Source organism: Eucalyptus grandis, chromosome 9 (genome assembly GCF_016545825.1).
Source record: "Eucalyptus grandis isolate ANBG69807.140 chromosome 9, ASM1654582v1, whole genome shotgun sequence".
In the NCBI taxonomy this organism is placed as follows: domain Eukaryota; kingdom Viridiplantae; phylum Streptophyta; class Magnoliopsida; order Myrtales; family Myrtaceae; genus Eucalyptus; species Eucalyptus grandis.
This window is the reverse complement of record NC_052620.1, coordinates 38,603,276-38,627,684: the sequence shown is the minus strand read 5'-3', so window position 1 is coordinate 38,627,684 and position 24,409 is coordinate 38,603,276. Positions and strand designations below refer to the sequence as shown.

At 39.4% G+C, this 24,409-nt stretch overlaps 1 protein-coding gene across 1 annotated transcript; it reads left to right on the top strand.

Annotated features, from left to right (window-relative positions):
* The first annotated feature begins 16,319 nt into the window (after positions 1 to 16,319).
* On the top strand, positions 16,320 to 23,217 carry LOC104419755 (cytochrome P450 90B1). Its single transcript, XM_010031512.3, has 8 exons — positions 16,320 to 16,791; positions 16,895 to 17,219; positions 17,496 to 17,648; positions 17,895 to 18,155; positions 18,242 to 18,334; positions 18,666 to 18,744; positions 19,056 to 19,162; positions 22,436 to 23,217. The coding sequence occupies exons 1-8, from the start codon at positions 16,553 to 16,555 to the stop codon at positions 22,709 to 22,711; spliced, it is 1,533 nt and encodes a 510-aa protein (XP_010029814.2). The 5' UTR covers positions 16,320 to 16,552; the 3' UTR covers positions 22,712 to 23,217.
* The last annotated feature ends 1,192 nt before the right edge of the window (positions 23,218 to 24,409 follow it).

The window sequence follows — 24,409 nt, the reverse complement described above, 5'->3', positions numbered from 1 at the left end:
ACATAAACTATGAATTATCCACTGACCCAAGAAGATAAAATCTTCTAATAGGAGAAGCTCGTAGGCCTAGTTGTCACACTACCAGGAGCCAATGGTTTATTGCTTTTTGAGATGATAAGACATTGGAAAAACTCAATACACCTCAGACTAGCAAAAAAGCCGAAATTCTTGGCCAATCAATTGCGCTTTTTCAGCCAACATTAGGCTAATGAACTCAATTATTCCTTTTGTCCTGTGGGTTTTATTAGCTTTACCGTCATCATGAAGCCTTTGATCAGTGTCTAAATTATTGACTGAACTTGACAGGAAGGCTGAAACCTATGAAATTGAGCTGTAGCACCCTACCGGTCGGCCTTATTATCTAAAGTAGGTCTCCACGCCAAGAAGACATATCGGCTGATGGGTCGAAGAAACCGTAGCATTAAATTTCATTCATGCTGTGGCAATGAAAGAAATTTTGCACGGCGGACATTTGAGTTGATAAAAATGATATGTAGATGCAATTCGCATAGCAATCTAGGTGTAAAAATATTCTAGATACACTACTCTAGCATCTACGTCCGCACATATATAAATACACGTTCAAACACCGTCGCCAAAAAAGATAAAATCTTCAATATGGAGCTGGCAAGAAAGGTAAAAGTAAAAGCTGCAAGTACCACGGTTGAATGAAATCAAGCTGATGTAATGTGAAAACAGATAAAACCATGCTAAGCTACATCTGTAACTTTATTTTGACACTCCATAAAGTTGGATAGTTAGCAAATCAATAAAGCATGCTAGAACTTTCACTCAGTTTGTCATGCAGGCCCATTTTGGTAAATAAAATTCTGAAACTAATAGTAGAATCTCAGAACCTTCACTTGAAAATGAAAAAAAGAAAATTAATTTTAAAGTTCTTAGTCAATTAAATGGTTAGGACAGTAACGATCCTATTTTGGTCTTATAAACCAAATTTATTGATTTATATTTTTCATATCATTTAATTGAAATCCAATGTTCTTACTATTCAATTTTGGGTTAATACCCTAAAAAATCATAAACTGGTACACTTGTGACAAATTTACCCCAAACTATTTTTTTGACCATGAAAAACCCAAAACTGATACACCTGTGACAAATTTACCAAAAACTTGTACACTTGTGACAAATTCACCCTCTGTTAATTTTCGTTAAATTTTGCTATCAAATTATTAAGTTAAATGACACGTAACAATTAATTAATATACCAATTTAGGATTTTAAGCTCCGTTTGTCACAGTTTACAATTTTTATAATTTTTTTGTGGTATTAATCCAATTTAGGAGATGGTATATTTGTCACAAATTTACTAGTTTGTGATTTTTTATTGTCGAATAAATTAGTTTGGAGTAAATTTGTCATAAATATACCAGTTTAGGGTTTTTAACAGTCAATCAGGGTAAATTTGTCAGAGGTGTACCAATTTGGGGTTTTTCATGATAAAAAAAATAGTTTTGGGTAAATTTGTCACAAATGTACCAATTTGGGGTTTTTTAGGGTATTAACCCTTCAATTTTTTGACTTCCAGGAGAATTTTGGTTAAACTAATTAGGATGTGCAATTTTAGGGATGGGATATTCACCCTACCCTAATGCGAAAAATTTCAAGTTTTTAGAATTTGATAACCAACTCTATAGGTTTCTGGAACCATTCCGAAACTTAAAACTTGTCAGTTTTACAAATTCCATGATACGATATATCAACCATATTTTTTAAAAATTGTTTTATTAAATAAAAAATAATTGTGGTTCTAGTTGATAGCAAATCAAATATTCAACGCAAAGTATAAAAGAATCCATGATAAAAACACATGTTTATGTCTAATAGCAACATTCCTAAATCAATAATTGCATCGAAAGTAAAAAAAGAAAAAAAAAAGGGTCAGTTTTCGCCCATAATTTAAATTTATGATTTCACATGGAAAATCTATTACACTTTACTAAGAGCATGAACTAAGATGTATCTTCAGAACATATATAGCTAAGCTAGTAACAGAGAGAGAGAAGGGGAGGGGGGTTGTTTACAGTTTTTTTTCTTTTCCTAATGGAGTTGGAGATTGCTAATCAGAAAGAAATTCGCACATTTCAATGTCAAAATTTGACAACGAAAATGAGAAATTTATAAATAAATGTGCATATCACTAATTTAAGAAATAATACATTTAGTATCTTGTACCTTTACCCTATATATAATACAGGATGCAGGGTGGATAAAAGGTGGTATGACCCCAAACCCTAAGAACCTATCTTGATCTTATTGAATTCCAAAATATTGGAACTTGGAATCTACACTTTACTTAACGATTCCGAAATTTGAAATTTAAAACCTATCCTGTAAGCTCCAACATCCACCCTAAAATCTACCTAACAATGGCGAATGAGTACGGTTCGCCTTTTCTACAAATAAGACTACATTAATTTCTAACTTTAGACGCGAGCTTCCAAACCAATTCATTTTTTTAAATTTTATCTTATCAATGGTAAAATTAGTCAATTTCAAGCAATTATTTAAGAGCAATATATTCGTTGCGAATCTCTAGAATATTATGCTCCCATCCATTTTTACGGTCCTGTCCTTTAGAAATTTTATTAAGCCCAAGTAAAATCTCGATTAAGTACTTGCTTCCCTATATTGATTAAGATAGACATGTAACTCCGGATTAGTCTCCTTTCGTTTGAACATAATTTGGAACGACACGAGTAACATTTTTCCTTAGTCTTCGACTATGCCTCACTGATATGTGCTCCGCCGAGAGAGTGAAGGATGTGGTTACGCAGAAATTACCCTAAAGAGGAGACGACGTGATTTAAATGCTTTATCCATCACATCCAAGACAAAACACTTAATCATTGTCAATCAGCTCTTTAGTGATTAATCCCTTTAAGGATTGTAATCTACAAGAGATCATCATTTTTATATATCCCTCCAATGGATATTTGGGTCTTGACATCATTTCAACTAGAGAAAATTTTAAAAATGATATCCACCTTTCAATTACATATCAGACTGCTTGATGAGTTTCGGAACCTACAATTTGCATCTGCAAACAAAATATCCAAACGAAAAGACTCATACAAACAAACACTATGCCCTACGCGTCTCTCTTCTTGGCCATGGCCGGGCTTGACCAAGGGTCGAGCTCCTTTGGCAAACAATCTCAATCCAAATTTGGTCCAGCTCTGGCAATATCAAGCTCAAATCTAGCTCCACGTGCGTCGACCTCGACAGAGTTAGGTCAAGCTCAACTAGATTTGAATCAAGCTCAATGCTGGCTTGTTCAATTGGGTTTCCTTTTGAGCAAATCTGTAAATAGGGCCAAATGTCATGTGCAATTTGGGATGCTAATTGTAGGTTTTCAAAAATTCAAGATGCCGACTGATATGAGAATGAAATGTGGAGATGCTTTTTAAAATTTTCTCTTTCGGCATACGCTATGATATATATATATATATAAAGTCTACGTGCGATAGACTCCTACAAGCATGATGTATATACCGACAGAATACAAGCGTGGTTTCATTTCCTTTTCAAGAAAATTAATGATTAACTCCACAAAAGAAAAGGCCTTTTTTCACGAGGTCCAACAAAAAAAAGGTCCTGCCCATCAATTTACCTATGCTAAAGTTTTCCTCAATTCATTGACTTGCACGTGAAGTAAAGTGTGAAAATGTATCAAGTATAGATGTGTCTCTCCTTCATTCTTACCTCGAACGAATTGTCAATGAAATCATGATCTCTTCTGCATAAATCCAGTGCTTGGCTTTGACTTGCAATATCTTGCTGCTATACAAATGCGAACCAGCTAAAAGAGCGTGGACCGATGAGCTTGATGTAAACGTAGCCGAAAGCACAAAAAGAAAAAGAAGGAAACAAAAGAAAAGGAGGGTGCCCTACCTGGTTTCTTCTCCTTTCTAATTCCATGGGGAAAAAGAAAACTTAAGTTGAATCCTCTTCTTTTTAAGCTCGGGATTCTCAATTGGATGCTGCTTTTTTTAGGCTCGTTGTAAAAAGCTTTAAGCACAAAAAGAAGGTTGCAAAGCTTGTTGATTGGATAGACACATGTACATGTGTACTCTAATGAGCAGTCTAAGAGGACTATAATGTTCTCCTACATTTTCTATCTGTTGTTCACTAATCTGCTGAAATTATCGTAGGCCTATGCTGCCTTGATGATGGCTTGCAGATGGGCTCCTTATTCGGTATCCAGATTGCGATTCTCTTCACGTCCATGCAGCTCCACCCATTGCGCTTGATAATATTAAAGGTTAGTGAATTTTATGTTTAAAGAATGTAAGATTACAATTGTTTAGTGGCGGTAATACGTGTAATTGTCTTTCCTATAAAGGCGAAACATTCATGAAAGGGATGGAGAAGCTAAGGTGTCTAAACATTTTGCCGGTTAATATCCATGCATACATGCAAATTGTTCGATTCATGTAAGGTTTCGCTGTGCAAGAGACCAAATCTGTCGGTGTGGAACTGCCAATGTGCTGTCTTTTCAACTAGCAAAATAGGCATGCCCACATGTGTGCGAAAATGGAGAATAATTAATGAATTTACTATACATAGTCAATTTAAATGGTTAAGAATGAGGAATATTTGAAATTTAGAACCCACAAAAGAAATGTATCTAACTATACGAATGGTTATGTTTTGAAAAATTTAAAATTGTCATTTTAACCTTTTGCCTTTCTTCTCAAATTTTAAAGTGTGATTCTTACTGCAAAAGAAAAATTATGAATAAAATCATAGGTGAATTCAGGTATCGACATTTATATTATGAAAAATATCCTATAAAATCTAATAAAATTGAAAGGTAAAATACAGAAATTACTTCTTGCCACCTTAACATTTGAGGTTGAAGATGAAACCAAATCTTTTTTTTTATATTATCAAAATAGATGAACCTTCCCATTTGGTTATTAGGATAATAGACATATATATGTATGTAGTAAATCAATCTTGATAGACATCAAGTTCCCAAACCCCCATAAGAAAAAAGAATATCTGCAGGGAAAAGGGTCCATCGGTGATGGGCAGTGGTCAAAGATTGTGACTGAAGTGACTCTGAATACGGGCCAGAAACCATCATTTGGTCTGCAAAAATCTTTAACCCTCTGAACACAGAATCACTCCTTTTCAATCTTCCCCAAGCAAGAACCGCGCGTGAGCAATGATTGAATTCACTGAGGCCACTCCCCCCTCTCCCCCTTTGCTTTGTTCTCAAGTCAAGGGTGGAGAGCGGGACCGAGGGCCTTCTGTTGTTTTCTTGAAACGTTGACATCTCGTTCCACCAACTCGATCATAAGCTTTATAATTATTATAGTAAGATTTCGTCGTCCCCATGCTCACCGATACTTTTAGGGTTGGAGTCTCTCGACATTGGTTAGGGTTTGGAGAGAGTGTATATTTTTATACGTAGCTGTTATCAGTGTCTTTTGCAGATAATTCGTGCATGGAGAGCGTGGCTCGTGTAGAAAAAGAGGATTATCGTTTGGTGGATGGTGGGAGAACGGAAGGAGACAATGATTCGTCATCGACCACTCCGAAACAGCATGCAGTCATGACTGACTTCGCCGTCGTCATGACAGGATCCTACATAAACTACAAGATCTAGATTTGATGATGAAGTTTGTAATCAGGAAGAGGACTATTTAACTGCACACGTACATTGCCCAGATCGTTTACAAGTATTTTAGGAAATACTTATTAATATCCAATTAAGAAATATTTTATTATGATCTGTGTATTAAAATAGAAAATATTTTTTCATTGGGTGTGATTAACAATGCTTATAAAGTACTCGTTAATAACACCATCGCATAGAGTTCTACTCCCCACTTAGAGAGAGAGAGAGAGAGAGAGATGAGTAATTCGTGGTTGGCGAGAAGGAGAGTAAGGAATGTTGAGTTTAAAAAGTGAACGGATCATGCTTAATTAGGAGAGTGGTGATGTAATTGCTCTTTTATTTATTAAAAAAAATAAACGGAAGAAAATTAATTTTTTTTAAGACACTTATTTAGTCTTATTAAATATGCTTCGAAAATATAAAATTCTCCAGGAGTGGTTTCTTTAGATGTATGCTTCTTCAATTTTCAAAAACTCGAAAAAAGTTATTGCTTCTTTTAGTTAACTTAATTAGTGCCTTAGAGGCGTTTATCAATGACATCAAATGAAATTTTAGTATTGAATTTGATAAGAAGTTGTTATTTCACATCTTATAAGGGATAATAACACCAAGACTTATAAACTTTTAGTATTCTAAAACTAAGCCGTATTATGACTTGCATTTGTTATCGTAGAATAAATCAAATTAAAGATGATATAACGTGCTTGATAAGACATGAGTTTAAATATTATAAATGTCTGCTCGTAAAAAGATTCAATTACCCTATGTGCTTTGCCAGCAAACACACATATACATATGTATGTATGTATGTATTGCCCTAAAACATGTATTTCACGTGGGCTCTTATTTCTCTTCTTCGTTATAGTTGTAGGTTTTAGATTTAAGTAAAAAAAGGAAAGTACAGGCAATTGAGACCTCACTTGACTCTATGAATTTCAAATAAAGAGAGACCAATATGGACGATGGAGAAAAAAGAAAATTCAAGTCGCGGGGATTCCGCACTCACGTGCCTCACCAGAGTAATGATGATCTGACTTCACGCTATCCAGCGGCCTTCCCCATTATCATGACCACTGTACTAAATGCCTTTGACCGACGACCTCCAACTGATATCTGCTAGAGAGAGAGAGAGAGGGAGAGGGCAATAATAGGGGGCCGACCCTCACCATGTACAGGAGTCAATGGCACTGTCGTGTTAGAGCTCGTGGAAGGGTCCCTCTCAAGGGCACGAGAGAAGAAAGTTCAAAACGCATTTGGTATACCGACTTCGCTAAAATTCTTTTCCGAACTCAATAATCCTCTTCCCTTGTCATCTCATGATGTTATCCTAATGAATAATTTGCCCAAATGTTCCTGAAAAATCGGACGCCGGTCCTGCCAAACTCCAAAGGAACGCTGGCAAATAGAGGGTTTCGGAAGCGCAGCAGATTCGAGGTGACTTGCAAAAAACTCATAGGATTTGAGACGGGTTTGGATTCCGAACCCCGACACATTTGACGTACTAAGATATCCTTATCTCACTAGAATCTTTAGGTTAACTATAGAGATCAAAATGATAGTTTTTGCCTCTTCGCATGAAACTTCTCCTCCACCAACTATCCTTGTCTCACCATATTGTTATATACATTCGTCTTGGTCACATGCAGAAACGTAACTTTCCATGAACAATTTGTTATGGAACGATGGAATTGTCGTGTATCGATCAGAAACAGCAAAAGAAGGAAGGAGAAGGAGGAATAGAAATCTCAAGAGCCACGAGAGGGCAGAAAGGTAGGAGGTCCGTGTTGGGAGAACTAGCGCTCCCCCGAAAAGGTGTGGTAACCAATGGAAGCACACCTCTACGGCTACAGTTGAATGAGGATAGTAGAGCCCCCAAGCTCGCTGTTTGTCTCATTGACAGACAGATCCTCATGTTATGCTCTTTTCCCTGTGCTCAAATCAATCCATCAATCCAATCCAATCCAATCCAATCAAAATCGATTCGCACCAAAATCCCAGTCTTCATCAAATCCAGTTGTAAAAGGACTTGTCTCTCTCTCTATCCGTCGTCTCTCTTTTTTCTTTCTGTCATGTCCAAGCCTCGTTAATGATAAAGTACAGGGTTTGGTGCACAATTAATGTGTTCCCTCCTCCTACTGTTTGACCGCCATCCTGTCGACCCGCACCCACACGTGTGAACTCTCCTCGCCTCGCGGTGGCAATCATTTGCAGGGGTTGGCCACCCGCACGAGCGGTTAGGTCATCAGTCATCACCGCCCTTGATTGTTCCCCATCTTTGGTGATGGCTTATCGGCCCCCTCCCCCGCACGAGCGATTATGTCATCACCCTCCTTTATTCCCTCTATAGTTATAGCCTCTCTCTCTCTCTCTCTCTCTCTCTCTCTCTTAATCTCCAAACTTTAGAAAACTCCATATTGCTCCCCTAAACCTCATCATTGTGACAAATATATCTCCCGCCCTTTGAAAAGCTACAAATCATCGCTCTTCTTTGATATTTGTTACTATATGCTATGAGTGTTACATGAAATGGGCTAGCTCATTTTCTTGAATAAATTGCCACTCTCACGAGGAATACCATTGAAAAGATATAGAGATTGTTTTGATCAAAGAATGAGAGCTACCCAAGTAGCACTCGATGGCTATATGAATGAATAAACTACTAATTTGAGACAAAAATTCTAAATTCAAGAGATAATCTATAATATTTCAAAAATCAGAGAGATATTATGCGATGGGACCAAAACTCAGGTAGATTTTACGCTATCATCCCAAATTTTAAATCATCAAGAACTACATGTGATAAGGGAGTGGAAATTGATCAGATTATTTGGCACCTGTTAATGAGTTCACATTGCACAAAAATGAGTCATTTATGCACGTTCTTTAGTATTGTGTCAAAATCCGGATTTGATTTTTTTTTCCAAACTATTTTCAATTCATTATATCAAACTTCTCTTGACTTGAAGGTGTTGATGGTGTAATAGTACTTAGATATCAAGTAACAAATAACCTTATACTCAATCGGTCTTGGAGGGTGTCCTCAAAATTTTATAACATGATGTGTTGATAAAGTATCATGCATTTGATAAATTTCCTATTTAAGAGAATTCTTCTACCCTGTCTCCAATCGAACAATAAATGATCAACATAGAGGTAGGGTTGAATTTTGAGAACTTTTCAACATGTTGTGCGACATCTTTAAATTAACTCATTGGATATATTATCTTTATGTTTGTCTTATGTAACGCCTTAAGATTTTGTTCTTTGACATATGTATGGACACTTTACTAGAAAGTCACCCATCTCGATAGTGCTTTCACCACCAACAAAAACATTGCTGTTATGTTAAAAGTCCTTTCTAGTGGTTAATTATAGTTTCACTTATGCACTTTAGGAACACAGTTTTCTTTATAGGTGTGCAATTTAATTTATTTCTACCCTTTTGGTCATCCCAGAAGTTTGCTAGGAACCACTCCTTATTAAGGCCCTCTTTACCCAATTATCATTTTCCGCTCTCTTTAGAACGGATCGTTATAGGCCCTCTAGTTTTCACTTGATTCATCCTAGAACCACGCACCTACTTGAGGAGATATTGCTTTGATGTCATATTATAATGCTCATGAATTAACTTACTCGAGGTGTTGCTTATTTTGAACCGTCCCACATTAGACTTCGTGGTTTTGTCATTCAACATACAATTATGCCATTTCTCAATAGGTCATTCATCATGATATTGCTCTCACCTAACCACATTCAATATTAGAGATTTAATGTTAAACGCGTCATCATATCAAAAGGCCCCTATTTTGAGTTAATTTCAGTTATATATATAAAATTCAATAGTGCCACCTCTTATTCGACATGTAATTGAGTTCATTCCCACTCCCCTTCGCTATCATAAAAGTTTATAACGAGCCGCTTTTTATTCTAGATACTCTTGCTCCGTGCGCTCGTTGGATCGGGTTATTACAACTCACATTATATGAATTTCTTTTTTATCCTAAAGGGTATGAAATATATATATATATAACCCGGGGCTTTTGGCCCCGGCACCTTCATGTGGTGATAGTCCCTCCATTTAAGGAGGTCGCCCAGAGCACCGATCAGGCGTGACAGGGAGGTAACCTTCTAGGAAGGTCCCTTGGCGCCCCTGTCAGTAGGGAGGTCGTTTTTCTAGAACCTCCTAGCTATACAGGGGCCCCTCACACGGGGACTCTCACCCTAGGAAGGTTTTCCCTTCTATGAGGGGGGCTCCCCCTTGGGCAGTTTAAGGACTTGCTCAGGTCCTAATATTTTATTCTTTCTACGCCCGACTTTTCTTCAGTAGGTGCAATAAGTAGGGATGGCTTTGGGACCCCGAAATTATACAAAGGCAGGGCCACTTGTCATTACCCTCGGCCGCTCATTGAGAATAGAAAATCGGGGTCAATCTTTGAACTTCAACGGCTCAAATTCGCGGAGTCCGCTCTTTTGGATGCATGAGAGGATTACGAGGAGGGGGCGGAGGCCTTGATTTTTATTTTAATTATTTATTTTTTAGACGTAAACACATATTTAAACATTTTGACTGGCTAATCATCATATGCACACGCAAATAACCCTGCTCACGTTAAGTCTCAACACATTAGCTGGCGGTTTGGCTCTCAAGGTTATTCAAAACGCAAGACTTGGACATTTGAATGTCTAATCCATCACTGTCCAAATCAAGCATTTGGATGTTCAAACTGTCTCTCGAGAAATAATGTCTTATATTCTTTTTATTGCGTCCTATATGTCATATACATAGAGAGGGACATGTACCATCAACTTTGAAAACTGGACATATAAGAATTTAGGTCAAAATTTTATGTGCATGATACAATTTAAACGATTGATAAAAAATATATATATAGAGTATCCGAGTCCACATGGAGGAGGTGGTTGGGTTTAATGTGGCGTTCTCATGTTGGTGTTCTCTCTCTCTCCCCCATTGTTCTGTGAGAAAGATTAGGCTTTTGGCCAAAAGCGAATGTTGTATTTCGGTAAAGTGTTGTGGGGGAAAGAAGACAAGTTGGCAGATTGAGCGTGCACATGAAGAGCAATAATGCTAAGATGTGGAAGCAAAAAAGGAATAGACTTGAGACCTACGAAGGTGAAGGCTCGCGGAGGAGTCAAGTGATCAAGCAACCCTATTAGCATTAGGCTATGTATTACTTTGTTCATTACCTTTTCAATTTCGATAATCGGTCCATGCATTATTGAACACATGTTTTGGGATCAATGTGAGGCGAAAGTAGAGAATACTTTTTCGTTTTATTATGCAGATTTATACGAAATAGGGTTTTGAATTGTAAATAAACTAAGAAACTCTTATTTCTCGATCAAATAAAAGATGCAAGTACTAGAAACACAAATTATATCCCTAAAACTCCAAAAAAGAAAAATTAACGACTAAGAGAACGGATAAAACCTCGATTATCAAAACGATTCAATCCCGCTACATCTCATCACAATGGGCATCAAGCTGTATAGTTCTTCTCATTCGCTTGGAATGGAAGAGACGTGAAGATCTTCTTTCTTTCTCCTCTCTCCGTAGACGTTTGCATCTTCCCTAGTTGCTCAAATAGGACGCGCGCCAATAATGGAGGTTATGGATGTCAGTATTCAGAGATTTGCTGCATTGAACAGAGAAGATGGCGTGTCTTTTTTAGCACGGATGATTCCACGATCAACTGACGCACCTAGTGATCGTGTGGCATCTAGATGGCCACGAATCGTACAATATCCCCAGGACTGTTTCGATACAAGTGTTTCACACGCACCACCTTCGATGTTGAAATCTGCATGAAAATGGGCAGGCGGTCTTTTAACCTACTTGCCTAGGGCATGAGAGAGATCTCATGGCTGTGAAAAAGATAAGATCCCTCGTCTTCATTGGATAGGACTAGCTAGCTCGGAGGGAGATAGAGAGACTCTATTCTCAACGTGGACATAAGACCTCAATGCTCTATGATTTCTAGGCCGTCACCGACCGGTCCTCAAGGCTCTCAAAGTCCTCCTCATGGCCTGAGAAAATAGGAGAAAAGGAGATTATTCTCCCCACCGGGGGAGTGGAACCTTCGATTGTGTTGTGGCGAGCAAGATAAAACCCTAGAGGAAGACAAAGGAGAGAAGAAGTTTATCTGAACAAATTCCATGCACTGAGCACCACGGTGGATGTGCGGCCGAGGTGAAAAAAGTTCCCTGTTAAAATTTGATCTCACACGAATGAGTCGAGTTGCTTACCAAGCCCAATTCTGTGGTTCTAAAAGTTGATTCTTTTGAAACGGTGTGATAAATATTAGAATTGTGTGTTTAGTTGGATGGAATGAGAATGGAACGAGCATCCTGATTCTGATTCCATTTAACCCATGTTCGGTTGGTGCCCAAGAATTGGAATGATCATTTCATGTTTGAATTGTTATTTCTTCCCTTATTTTAAAAATAAATCATACTAACAAATAAATAAATAAATATATATATATTTAGTTTAAAGATAAATGATTAACATATATTATTTAGAAATTATTAAAAATGTTATATTATAGTTAATAAACTGTAATTAAAGAAATCATTAATATCAAATATTGCAATTTTAAACTATAATTAAGGAACAATAAATAACTATTATACTATTTGACAATTATTTTTATTTCATGATTATAAATTATAGCAAATAACTCATTAATTATATGTTCAACTTTAAATAATAGCATCTTATATCCAAGAACCAATCATAATTAATAATAGGTAATTTTAAAATTGGACTTGAATAATTATAATTAGCGAATAATAAGATTAATGTCAAATAATAATTTTACGCTATTGTGTTGAGGGTGTTTCTGAGTATCCCAACCCGAACATAATCAAACCTACAGCTTTGTTTCCTGCCTCCACAATTCTATATGAATGGGAGATTTGAATAGTCAGCAGAAATAACTATTCATGGATGTAGATTGCCTCCATGAAGCCACGTTGTAATGGTCCAAAACGCACGTCCTTCCAATCATCTGCCTCTAAATGTTGTAGGAGGCCTATAATTTTGAGTTCGACCCACCGACAAAATTAAAAGTCATATAATGAGGATAACTTATCAAAACTTGTTCACATCAATCAAACGATAATACAGAATGTCTGTTTTTCTTCATATAACGAGGAAATGCACTTTCTTTATTCATACACGTACCTCGGGCGAATGAAATATCTTACTAACCTTAACAATGAGGCAATCATGACCTATGATTGGGATGGAAGCGCCAAATATGATGTTGTTTGTATTTGGTAGCATGGAGAGAATGGATGGATACCTATTAATAACAGTGCCTTATTGGTAATTTAAACACGGCGACTGCTTGTCACCCCTGTTGTGTCTGAAATCTCTTAGATTCCAAGAATTTGTACTCAAAATGATGGAGAGATGGCGACTAGATGATAATAAAAATAGCTTGATTAGAGAGAGAAAATATTCGATTGGCCGTTTAGGTTAGGTCGGAATGAGAGCGATCCGGCTTTCAGAATAATCTTCACCAATAACATCTTTGTCTCGTGTTTAAAGAATAAGCATAATAGTAACAACCAAATAAGAACGAATGTGTTTCTCTCATGAACGTATTAGGTCATCCCATATTGATTCTTAGACTACAATTTTTTTTTTCAAGACATCTCCAATAGGCCGTATTGGTAATGCTTATATTTGTAACTCACTGATTTGGAAGGTTGGCAGCATAGTTGTTTAATCGAGATTCATATTGCAAATCAACATCTGAAAGTTATATAGCAGAAATCGAATCATATTGCAGAATTTGGCGGGGCATCTAAAATTAGTAGTTTATGTCATAGACATTTACGTAAAGATTGCGTAAATAATACAATAAATCGGAAATGTCGAGGGAGATTTATAAGCTATGAACAAAGAAACGATAATTTTGAGTACGTATCATGTTTCTATGCTTAAGGAGATATAATTTTATATTGTTTATAAATATAAGGATGATGTTCAAACACAAACCATTATTATTTGCCAGGTTTTTTTTATTGCATTGTGAAGTGATGCATATCAAAACATAACATGCGTATTAATGTACAATAAAGTACGTCATTGGATAGATAAAACTACCAAAAATTGAATTGTTTGGATCGAATCAAATCATCCGATACGAATTGACTGATCGACAGGTTTTAATACTATAGTTGGCAGCATGATATTTCCAATTAATTTCTAGCGTTAACAGAGACTCCCACATATGACAATGAGCAAAGAGAGGTTTTCTGCTATCCGAATGCGGAGAAACTTTTCTCTCTGGCCTCCTGCTAGCAATAATTCTGCTTGAGATTAGTTATAAAGAGGCAATTATCTCTTTACAAAATCTTTGCATTGTCTGAACTTTCTTCTCGTCTTTAACTAATAAATATTTCTTCATTGCCTTCTCCATATGATTCTCGGCATTGTCTTAGTATCTTAGGTGATATGTGTAACTTTAAATATTTAATAGGCTTAGATTGCAAAATTTCTGGGATAGGGTTTGCACCTTATTTTTATGTTCAGTTGTATAGACAGCTTTTAGCATTGAATCACAGAATATTTTCCTGTGCTTTGCATTTCTAACATGCTGCGACCTTGGTGTCGTGCGAATCTAATGTGGCCTAAGTTCATTTATTTTCCATTAAAATGTGTCGGGATTTGCGTCAGATTCAGTCCCATTAGCCCATCATCCTAGAATCACAATTAGTTTGCTGACATGGCAATCGATTTCTCAATATTGTGCAACATTCAATGAAAGAATTGGATGGTTGAAATGAAATGTGATGCAAGCGTGGCTGGTGAAGACTTCCTAGGATGTTTGGACAAGTTAAAATTAAGATTTGAACAAAAATTCACACGTTGCATATATATATATATGATTCATTCTATCGTATTGATTTAATTGCATGTTAAGAAATATTGTGATTGCTACAATATTACAATTACATGGGATCCACACATGTGGATTTTTGTAAGTAGCTTCGTCTTCAATGATGTAGATCTAATGTCCCATTGAAAAGTTTTCCAAGGCGTGAACTCATTTTAGTCTAGGAAAGCAATTGCCATGTCTATTATATGCACAACCCTTCCTAAAATCATACCTTTCCCCTCTCTCTCTCTCTCTCTCTCTCTCTCTCTCTCTCTCTGTGTTAGTAATCTGAAAGGCACAAGAAAATAAATAACAACGAATAAGGCAAAGCAACGAACTCTGAGAAAGCTAGACATTTCACTTGATTAAAATCCGGTGGGTCGGGCATTATGACTTTTTAAATTTCTGAAACACTTTAAACTTCTGCAAAATGCAAACGTTGATATGTAAAATCACGTATAAATTCTGATATGTTTTTGTGATCTTCATTATCCTAACTTGGGCTGCAAAAGCTCTCACTGGTCATGCCAATCTAAAGGACGTGTGTAAACGCTGCCCAAAAAAGGAGTTAGCCTCTAATGCCTACGATAACTTAGAGCATCATGCCCTTATAATTTAAATCTTCTCAGCTCCTGTTTGATGTGTACTTAGCTTAAAAATTAAAGATATTTTTTTTTGCCTTGACAATTTGTTTAATAAGATGTTGTTCACGATTGTCTCAGACATGTATTAATCATATTTAATAAGAAAAATTTTCAATTTCAAAGTACGACTTGTTAACGGGACCCCATCTTCAAATATAATTTTTTAATTACGATGCGGTTAAATGACCTATTTATGATATTGTTAATGCTTGTCGAATACTAAGATTAGATAGAATGCTTATCAAAACCTCAACTTGATTAACTAGCGTAACATATCTACATCGAGGACAAGTAGGATGGAGACGGATCTAATTATTGGAAGTAAGTAAGTGCCCTATAATAAAATGAGTAGGTGTAATGTCTTTCTATTACTAATGAGATTAAACCTCGAATCATTTGTATTATATCATGTAACATTATAATAATGCGACAAAAGGAATCACTTTAAATTAATTCACAAACACGCGCACATGCACACAATTCCTCTCATGCAAAATTATGGAGAAAACTCTCTCAATGCATTCTAAAAATTACTATAAAAGTTTTTCAAGACCGCACAACATAACAAATAAAAAACCCATAAATCCTGCATAACGCAAGATGGTAATAAATCAAATAGGAAAATAGACAATTGGACAAAAACGACGGTAGAAAATAACCTGAAAAATAGAAAAGTTGCCCAAAATCACGAAAAGGATGGTAAGTGAGACCCCTCATTTAGACATGGGAGACTGCTCAGAACAAGTTTTAGTATTATGAGCATTGTGGCTTCTCTCGTATCAAAATTTATGAACCATTTACCAAACCTTTTTTTTATTTTGCCCCTTCTCAAGTCATATTTTTGGATGTGAACGACATGGTCTACTGAGCCAAACATGAGCGGAATTCTTATCTAAACTTTTTCCATGACGGACCAAACAATCCGAGCTGCAAGATCTGGCCAATCCCACGAAATATTTAATGGTTCCCGCTCGCTCTGTCCAAGTCTATTCGCGGTGGAACTGGTCTAGGTTAAAATTTTTACCGGAATTAGCGAAGTGCGAGCACCTCACGGCACGAAGGAAAGCATATAAAGTCCAAAATGCTAAAATGCGTTATTAGCATCATCTCAAAGGACAGTTTTGGTTTCCTCGAGTGCTCACGAGCTTTACTTTTGGACACGAAATGGAAGTTTCTTTCCAAGAGATGGACAGCCTCCGGAAAGCTTATGTCTGATCTCATCTCTCTCTCTCTCTCCTCTTTTTCTCTCCCTAGACAGCACAGCTCAGCAGAACTCCACAAAAACCATACAGCACCAGCACCAGCACCAGCACCAGAGAGAGAGAAAGGAGAGAGAGAGGAGAGGGTGGATGGAGGGGAGTCAGCCATCCATGTCTGACTCGGAGCTAATCATCCTCTGCCTCCTTCCCTCAATCTTGGCTCTGCTTCTCGCCTCCATCCTCATCCAGAGGAGGCACCAGACCCGGTACAACAAGCTCAACCTCCCGCCCGGCCGCGCCGGCTGGCCCTTCCTCGGCGAGACCATTGCCTACCTCAAGCCTTACTCCGCCACTACCGTCGGCGCCTTCATGGACCAGCACATCTCCAGGTAAATCAGCTCGACAACCCGACCCATCATAAACAGAGGCCACTTGAGAAAACTCACGGAAACAGAGTACCCTGTTTTTCTGTTCTGTTTTTATGGCTTTCAGGTTTGGGAAGATATACAGGTCCCATCTGTTCGGGGAGCCGACGATCGTGTCGGCAGACGCGGAGCTGAACCGGTTCATCCTGCAGAACGAGGGGAAGCTGTTCGAGTGCAGCTACCCAAGGAGCATCGGGGGGATCCTCGGCAAGTGGTCGATGCTCGTCCTGGTCGGGGACATGCACAGGGACATGCGGAGTATCTCCCTCAACTTCCTCAGCCACGCCAGGCTCAGGACCGTCCTGCTCCGGGAGGTCGAGCAGAACACTCTGCTCGTATTGAGCTCTTGGAAGGAGCACTGCACCTTCTCTGCTCAAGATGAAGCCAAGAAGGTAACCCCCCAAACAAAGAACGAGAGAGAGAGAGGTTGATTTAGAAACGAGTCTTCTTGTTTGATAAATTTTCACTACGCATTGACGGGGGCTTTGAGAGAAAAGATGATGGAAGCAATGACGGATCTCAGGAGGCCGGTGGGGTCGCGTCCCCTCCTCCCTTACATGCGCCGTGCGATTTTCAGTAAATTTTTATCGCAGCATATGCAAATTCATGTGAAATTTTCGCCGAATTCCCGTCGGGTCTAAAGCTTCTGCGTCCTCCCGCTGATGCAGTTCACGTTCAACCTGATGGCGAAGCACATAATGAGCTTGGACCCCGGCGAAATGGAGACAGAGCAGCTGAAGAAGGAGTACGTCACTTTCATGAAAGGGGTGGTGTCTCCGCCGCTGAATTTCCCCGGAACCGCCTATCGAAAGGCTTTGCGGGTAACGAAAACCCCTCGTCCCGTCCCTTTACCGATTAAAACTTCTTTACTTGATTGATCTCAGCTCACGTGAAAATCCCAGAATCATTTCACCCTTATCTAATCAAGAACAGCAACTCAGGGCGACTCAGGATTTCCATTCTCCTTTTGGCGCACTGTGCTATTTCAGCGCCTCTCGATTACGACAGTTTCAAACCACTTTCTGCTTTTCACCCTTTACCGAGTTTCTTGTTCTTTTTCTCTACAGTCCAGATCGACGATTCTGAAGTTCATAGAGAGGAAGATGGAGGGGCGGGTGCGGAGGATGAAGGAAGGAGGAGCCGGGGATAGCTCGAGGGATGACGACGACCTGCTGGGGTGGGTGCTGAAGCACTCCAACCTGTCGACGGAGCAGATCCTGGACCTGATACTGAGCCTGCTCTTCGCCGGCCACGAGACCTCCTCGGTCGCCATTGCTCTGGCCATCTTCTTCCTGCAGGCCTGCCCCAGGGCCATCGACCAGCTGAGGGTATGCGCGCAGAGCAAGAGCGTTCAAGAAAATCATCGAAAATTCCCTTCTTTTTTTCTCACTGCGGATACATATTTACTGTCCAGAAAGAGCATCTTGAGATCGCGAGAGGGAAGAAGAGAGCTGGAGAGACGGAGCTGAACTGGGAGGACTACAAGAAGATGGAATTCACCCAGTGTGTAAGCTCCCTTTCTCACTACAAAATGGATTTTTCTACTTTCAACTGTTCCTTTTTCAAGATTTCAAGGGATTAGGAAACTCAAAATGGTAAAATAATTATAACCCTTTTTTTTACTCAGTACGATATTTCGAAATTAATCATAACACGGATGACCTGTCTTTGATCGGATCGGAAAAACTCGAGCTCTGCGAGCTTTTTAGGTTATTGCATGATAGTTATTAGACTCGGGACAGGATCCTGTGGCATGTGTAAGACGGTTCAGTTTTTTGCTTTTGAGGTTTGAGAATGATGGGGGATGATGGTTGCTGATGGTTTTTGACGTGCTGAAGGTGATTAGCGAGACGCTTCGGCTGGGAAACGTGGTGAGGTTTCTGCATAGAAAGGCGCTGCAAGATGTCAGGTTCAAAGGTGAGGACAATCCCCCATCCCTTTTTTTCCTTTGGGGCATGCCTGTACTTATTGCAACCCCTTACATATATACGCGCACACATTTTCCAAAGACTTCGTTATCACGGATACCCTAATTAGGAAAAACATTATATTTTCGAAACACCGATCGATCCTCTGATTCCGATCATCGAAAACCCTTTTCTCGAACCCGAGTTATGAAAGCAAGAGCATCTTTATTTTATTTTTTTTGGGGGCGAAAGGAGGGGGTGGTGTTCATGTGTATTTATATGTGTGTTGTAATAATTTGTGCTGGTGGTGGTGTGAAAAAGGGTATGACATTCCATGTGGATGGAAAGTGCTGCCGGTGATAGCAGCGGTGCACTTGGATCCCCTGCTTTTTGACCACCCACACCACTTCAACCCTTGGCGATGGCAGGTCAGTTCTATCTCACTCACTCATTCCCCACTCTCCCTTGCCCTAGTTTTTCATCATCCAAACACCTCGCCCGATCAAACGGACCCTTTAATTTATGGTTTGCTTTTAAATTATTCAAATGCGACATCGATGATTAGGTGCGTTGTATTACGAACCCTATAGAACTTGGTGGCGCCCAAGGTTTAAAAGGGGGAATTTCAACTGAATTATTAGATTAAAATATGTAAGACAATGACCCTAAAATGGAAAATACAGAGTATGTAAAGACAAGTAAAAAAGATGCATGGGACATCCGCATGAGTTAAAGCCCCTCGTGCGACTCGATTTCATCCCTTGATGTTTTAATCAATCATTGGACTTGAGACGCAATTTTAGACTGGACAGGCTTTTTCGTTCATCCACGCGAGTCCTAATTGGGAGGACTTCTAGTCAAAATCGAGGTCGTGGGTTATAGGGTCAGAGTAAAAGACGAAAATCGTCGAAAGTGGGCGCGGCTTAAATCGCTATCTTCCATAATAGAGCTCTTTGATTTGTCTCTTTTTATTAAAATCTTTGGATTCGATCGTGTTTTCCTGTTGTTTTTTCGATTCGACCCTTTTCATGTTTCCACGATTGCGTGAAGTAGATGAGTATCGACTTTTCTTCCAACCCCTCTACCTGCCAAAGATTCATTTTTGTCTCGTTATCTTCAAACTCAAAAAGTCTAGCCATTACCGAAAATTCATATGATAAGTTATAATAATGATTTAAAACCCATTAGATCTTTTCCCTCTTGGGTTTTATGTTATGTCGTTTGATTTATTTGTTTTCTTGGATTTTATCGATCTAGACAAATGAAAAGCTAAGATTAGATTGCAATTGCTCATAACCCCTTAAAATAGCTGTTTCAAGACCCCCAAAAAAAAAAAAAATGGCTGGCTTTATGAGCAATTGCAATCTAATCTTAGCTTTTCATTTGTCTAGATCGATAAAATGGGTCTTGAAACAGCTATTTTAAGGGGTGCAAACCCGTATATACGAAAGTGGTCAAAAAACGGAAGCCAAGTATGAAAAGAGCTCTCAGAACCGAAAGGGAACTCTTATTTTACATTTTCTGCAAATTTCCATGGTACGGAAAGTGTAAAACTTAAATCCAATTTTCGGTAAAAAGAATTAAGAATATTGTAGACTTGAAAGGGCAAGTGCAGAATTTCATTGCTAATCCTTCCAATCTTTAGTCTAGTTTGCTCGATCGAAATGCAGATGCGAACATCCGGAGCATGGAAATAACCCTATCTGTTTGCTCCAATTCACTTTGGGCGCTCATCTAGGGCCGAATGCATACGAATTTTTTCCCCCAAATATTTAAGAAAAAAATTTCGCGGACCATTTATAATCTCCTCCCTTTTTTCAAAAAATCACTTACTGGTGAAATTACTATCATTGTCTCACCGAAGACGCTTAAGTCGTCGGAAGGGGTGTGACGCCGGCGCCGGCAAGCCCCTCTCGACGGACTGTACGGACCGGGGGCCGGGTCCCGCGGCGACGTCGATCGATCACGTCGCACGTGCGCGGGGGAGGGGGGGGATTCGATGGGGTTGGGACAGATAGTGAAGCCCATGTGGGTCGTGGGCCTCACACGTGCACGTGTACCTCGCTCGCCTTTTTTAACCTTCTTCCATCTCTCCATCTTTTCTGCGGTGGTGGGCCCGCCACCTCGCGAGCTGGTCCAAAGAGGATTGAAAAATTCCCTTCCGTTCGTGCCTAGAAAAGGGTTTGTGAAAAAGCCTCACGCGTCGACCCATTCACAGATGGAGAAATTTCTAGGTTTCTTTCGTTTGTCTCGTCTAATCGAATGGATCGATACATCTATACCCTGTCAATTATTGTAGGAAATTCTATTCCATCTGAAGGGATAAGAGCTCTGTCATGCCGGTCAATTTAGATGATGGATAGATGACGATGTCGGATTTTAAATTCACTTAGAGATTTCTTGATTTGTCGAACGTGGCATCTAGCTTTTTTGTGTTTTTTTTTTTTTTTTCAAATGTGAATCTAGGTTAGTTTTTTTTTTTGGCCCTCTTCTTTTTCACATTGGGAAATTGATTGATGGATAGTAAGCCAATTTCTTAGGGCTGCCTAAGTTAGGATATGATAGATATTTCATTAGGTGATGCCTTGGTTGGACCTAACCTATGAGTTGATCCCAACCCTTCGTTTCGCATGGATAAATATCATCTGCTAGAGGTATTATGAGTGACTACAGCATGACCATGATTGGAACAGATACGATTTGACCCATGTCAATTCGGCGATCGTGAATTAGATCTATATTTTGTTTAAGTAGTAAATCCCGGGTGACGGCACGAATCATTGTCCACAATGATCGACCCACCTCCCGGTTGGTCGCACCTTCTTCAGCCGTCCTCAATTCATTTCCCTTCGGATCTTGGGTTTCATGCGTTGGCAAACTGTTTTCTATTCGCAACCCTCTACGGTTAGAGATTCCTTCCCGTTCATGATTTGCCGTTCTTTTCCTTCATAAGAAGAGGTCAAATCTAGACTTCAGACTGGAGAGATTGGTGAACTTTAGGAATTCATATATTTTGTTTAATCGCTCGTTGCTTATGATGCATAAGTTTGCATGAATTAACGTAGCACCCGTGTTTCACGGAGTTTAAAACCGTGGGGGGACTTGCTTGGCCATCATGAGAATTTTGAGAATCCTGGCACGGATAAAAGACGAAGTACTCGATTGACAATAAGTGTGGATGGACCATTTCGACATGAATTGGTCTCCCACCCGCTGTCCAAAAGCACTGTACGAAAAAGGGAGAAGGGAAAACCTGCATATTTATAATATGCGGCCAATTGAATCCTATGGACATGTCTGGTTCGAACTGGTTATTTTCTTTCCCAAGTTTACGTTTCTTTTTTACATGCCATGAGCAATCTGCTTGTCTGCATTTTGCATTTGGGCTGTTTTCTTTAGCTTCTTTTTAGTAACTTGCTGAAGTTGGGGGGAAGACAACACTAAGATCCTACCACGATTCTTAGGTGCAAGTGCATCCGATGAATAAGGACCGTTAGGTTTAAGCACCCTTAATAGGTGGGTCCGTAATTGATGTGCACACGACCTATGTGATGTTCCTGTACTGTCTCTCTCTTGCACGTTTTAAGGAAGTCTTATGTGTTAAGACTAGGGCTCCTAGGTTATTAGGACAAAAGATGTAGATATTCTCCTTGTTTTTATAATGTACTTCATTGTAAATATGCTTTGGCTTGATTATGCAGAACAAATGCGCTTCTAACCCTCGAGGACAGTCGTCGTCTTCAACTTCGGCGTCTTCTTCAACATGCCCAAATGCAAATTATTTCTTGCCATTCGGCGGAGGACCGCGGCTCTGCGCGGGATCCGAGCTGGCTAAGCTCGAGATGGCGGTTTTCATCCACCATCTGGTACTCAACTTCAGCTGGGAGCTAGCCGAGCCCGATGAGGCCTTCGCCTTCCCATTCGTCGACTTCCCTAAAGGCTTGCCGATCAGAGTTCAGGGCCACACTTTGCTATAAACCCCTTCACCCCTCCCCTACCCCTCACCCAAAAAGAAAAAGAAAAAAAAGAAGGAAATTCATTCAAGAAATCATTTCCAAAAAGAGTCTCTCTCTCTCTCTCTCTCTCTCAGCCTCAGGTTCTGTGGGTGGTGTTCACGTGCTGGATACAGATAGGAAGGAAGGAATGAAGAAGAGAACAAAAGTGCCTCACGGTTGGTGAGCGATAGGATTTTTGAGCTCTTTGGATTTCGCAGCAGCTTTCGTGTGCGAGTTGTTTCTTAACTCTACATGTAAAAGCTCCTCACATGACGAAAGGGAAGACACGGAAGAAGTCGTGCGGCGATTGACGGTGATGCATCTTGGACCACATCCCCACCGAAATACATAATCCCTAAAATCCACCACACACTCTCCACCCCCCCCTCTCTCTCTCTCTCCATTGCTCTGTAAATGTTATTATTGTATGGGTAACTCCATGTAGAGGTTGATTATTCATTTGTATGTGATATGAGTTTTCTTCTTTTGCCTTTTGTTTTCCTTTTCCTTTTGTCCATTTTTTGAATTCAACTTGGTGCCTGCATGTGCCCTGGACTCTCTGGACAAGTAGACGGACGCAAAGAGATCGATGTTGGGTAAAGAATTGTGACCGACAGCCATTTGGTTTTTGAACAAGTCCTGTGCATTGCCCCCCCATAAGTGTTCTTGTTCGTATGTCTCGAATTTGACCCCGTTTTTGGAAGGACCTGACTCGAATGTGTGTGCAGCTTGTGTGCATGCGGAATCCAGTAGAGAAGGGGGCAGCCGGAGGATCGAACCCGAGCGCCCAGATGAAGACTAGGATTGCCCTGGCGAGCTCTGTGTAGGGCGGGCACTAGCCCTGACGGGGCGCTGTCCGGATTAGGTCTTTCGGGTGTTTTAGACGTCTTTGTTGGCATGTTGGATCAGACCTAATAAAGTGATTAGTGATTAGCTTGTTAGCTTGTTCATAGATTTCATGAGATCCTAGGGAGTGCTAATGTGGGAATCTATGCGTGTAATTAGGGCTAAAGAAACAGGAGAGCACTTTAGTGATTCCAAAGTAGTTTGTAATATCTATAATGAGATATTGTACCGCTCTCTTGTGCAATGCGGATTCTCCCATATCTATGTAGACTGAAAAGTGAGGTTTCGTGTCATGGATGCAGAGTGTGAATGTGAAAGATGTAAAAGGATCAGTTGAACTAGGTAGCGGGAGTGCTCCAAGTATTCGTGCTGGTAATTTTAGAAAGGACAATTATCATCTTGGAGGATCTCGAAAGAGAGATTGGTTACTTGTGCACAAATTGGTCTAGAGTTGATGTTCCTCTTTATGCTCCCAATAGCCTAAAACAACTCTTGGTGTTAAGGTATTTGATGATGTGATTCGCCTAACTGTTCTTGGAGACAACTTATCCAAAGAAAGCTAACCTGATGTCTTGACTCATCAGGCTTTGCACGAGCTTATCTTCAGCTAAGTAAAGTTTCAACACTTGATAATTAGTATAAGAGTAGGTTTCCCACACTTTATGGGCTGATGCCATGAGAAGATCGATCACTGCGTTTCCAATCAAAAGCGAAAACCTCCGCTAGTGTGCTAAGATCTGGAAAAGCCTAGTAGGTAATAGAAAGTATCGAGGGAGCACGGTTGGCTTTCAGTGCCACATTTACCAAGGGAAGTATAAGTGATTGGAGATTTGC